This window comes from Papilio polytes, unplaced genomic scaffold (assembly GCF_000836215.1).
Source record: "Papilio polytes unplaced genomic scaffold, Ppol_1.0 DF824100.1, whole genome shotgun sequence".
Classification (NCBI taxonomy): domain Eukaryota; kingdom Metazoa; phylum Arthropoda; class Insecta; order Lepidoptera; family Papilionidae; genus Papilio; species Papilio polytes.
Genome location: NW_013525104.1, coordinates 896 through 1,234, shown reverse-complemented (window position 1 = coordinate 1,234; position 339 = coordinate 896). Strand labels below are relative to the sequence as shown.

At 41.9% G+C, this 339-nt stretch overlaps 1 protein-coding gene across 1 annotated transcript in view; it reads left to right on the top strand.

Moving 5' to 3' along the window:
• LOC106099928 (3-phosphoinositide-dependent protein kinase 1) overlaps window positions 1-339 on the top strand; it is a gene marked incomplete at its 5' end in the record, with an annotated part of 2,242 nt that overhangs the window by 1,014 nt on the left and 889 nt on the right. The window contains one exon of the mRNA XM_013278621.1: window positions 9-138. Coding sequence (XP_013134075.1) covers window positions 9-138 — 130 coding nt within the window. The remainder of the gene's footprint in view (window positions 1-8; window positions 139-339) is intronic.

Here is a 339-nt window from a genome sequence, read left to right as displayed (position 1 = left end):
CGCCAACCATAAGCCCCTACCTGCCCGGCGGCTCCTTCGAGGGGGCCGAAGAGTACACTGTGCCCGACCACCTCGAGCCCGGCTTCGGAAATAATCAACTCGTCCGCCTTTGGGAATTCGACCTATCGACCTCTAGAGGTAAGCAGTTTCTTTTTCATTTTATGTAAATATTTAAATGTGTAAATGTTAGGAAACTGAAACTTTTAAATCCGAATCCTCAGCAATCATCTATAATTAGGCTAGAATTTGTTTTGCTCCGTCACTTTAACATTTTTATCATATTATAGAGTGGAGTCACTAGACTTGACATTCAATTGAGACAGGCTTAATATAAGTTAT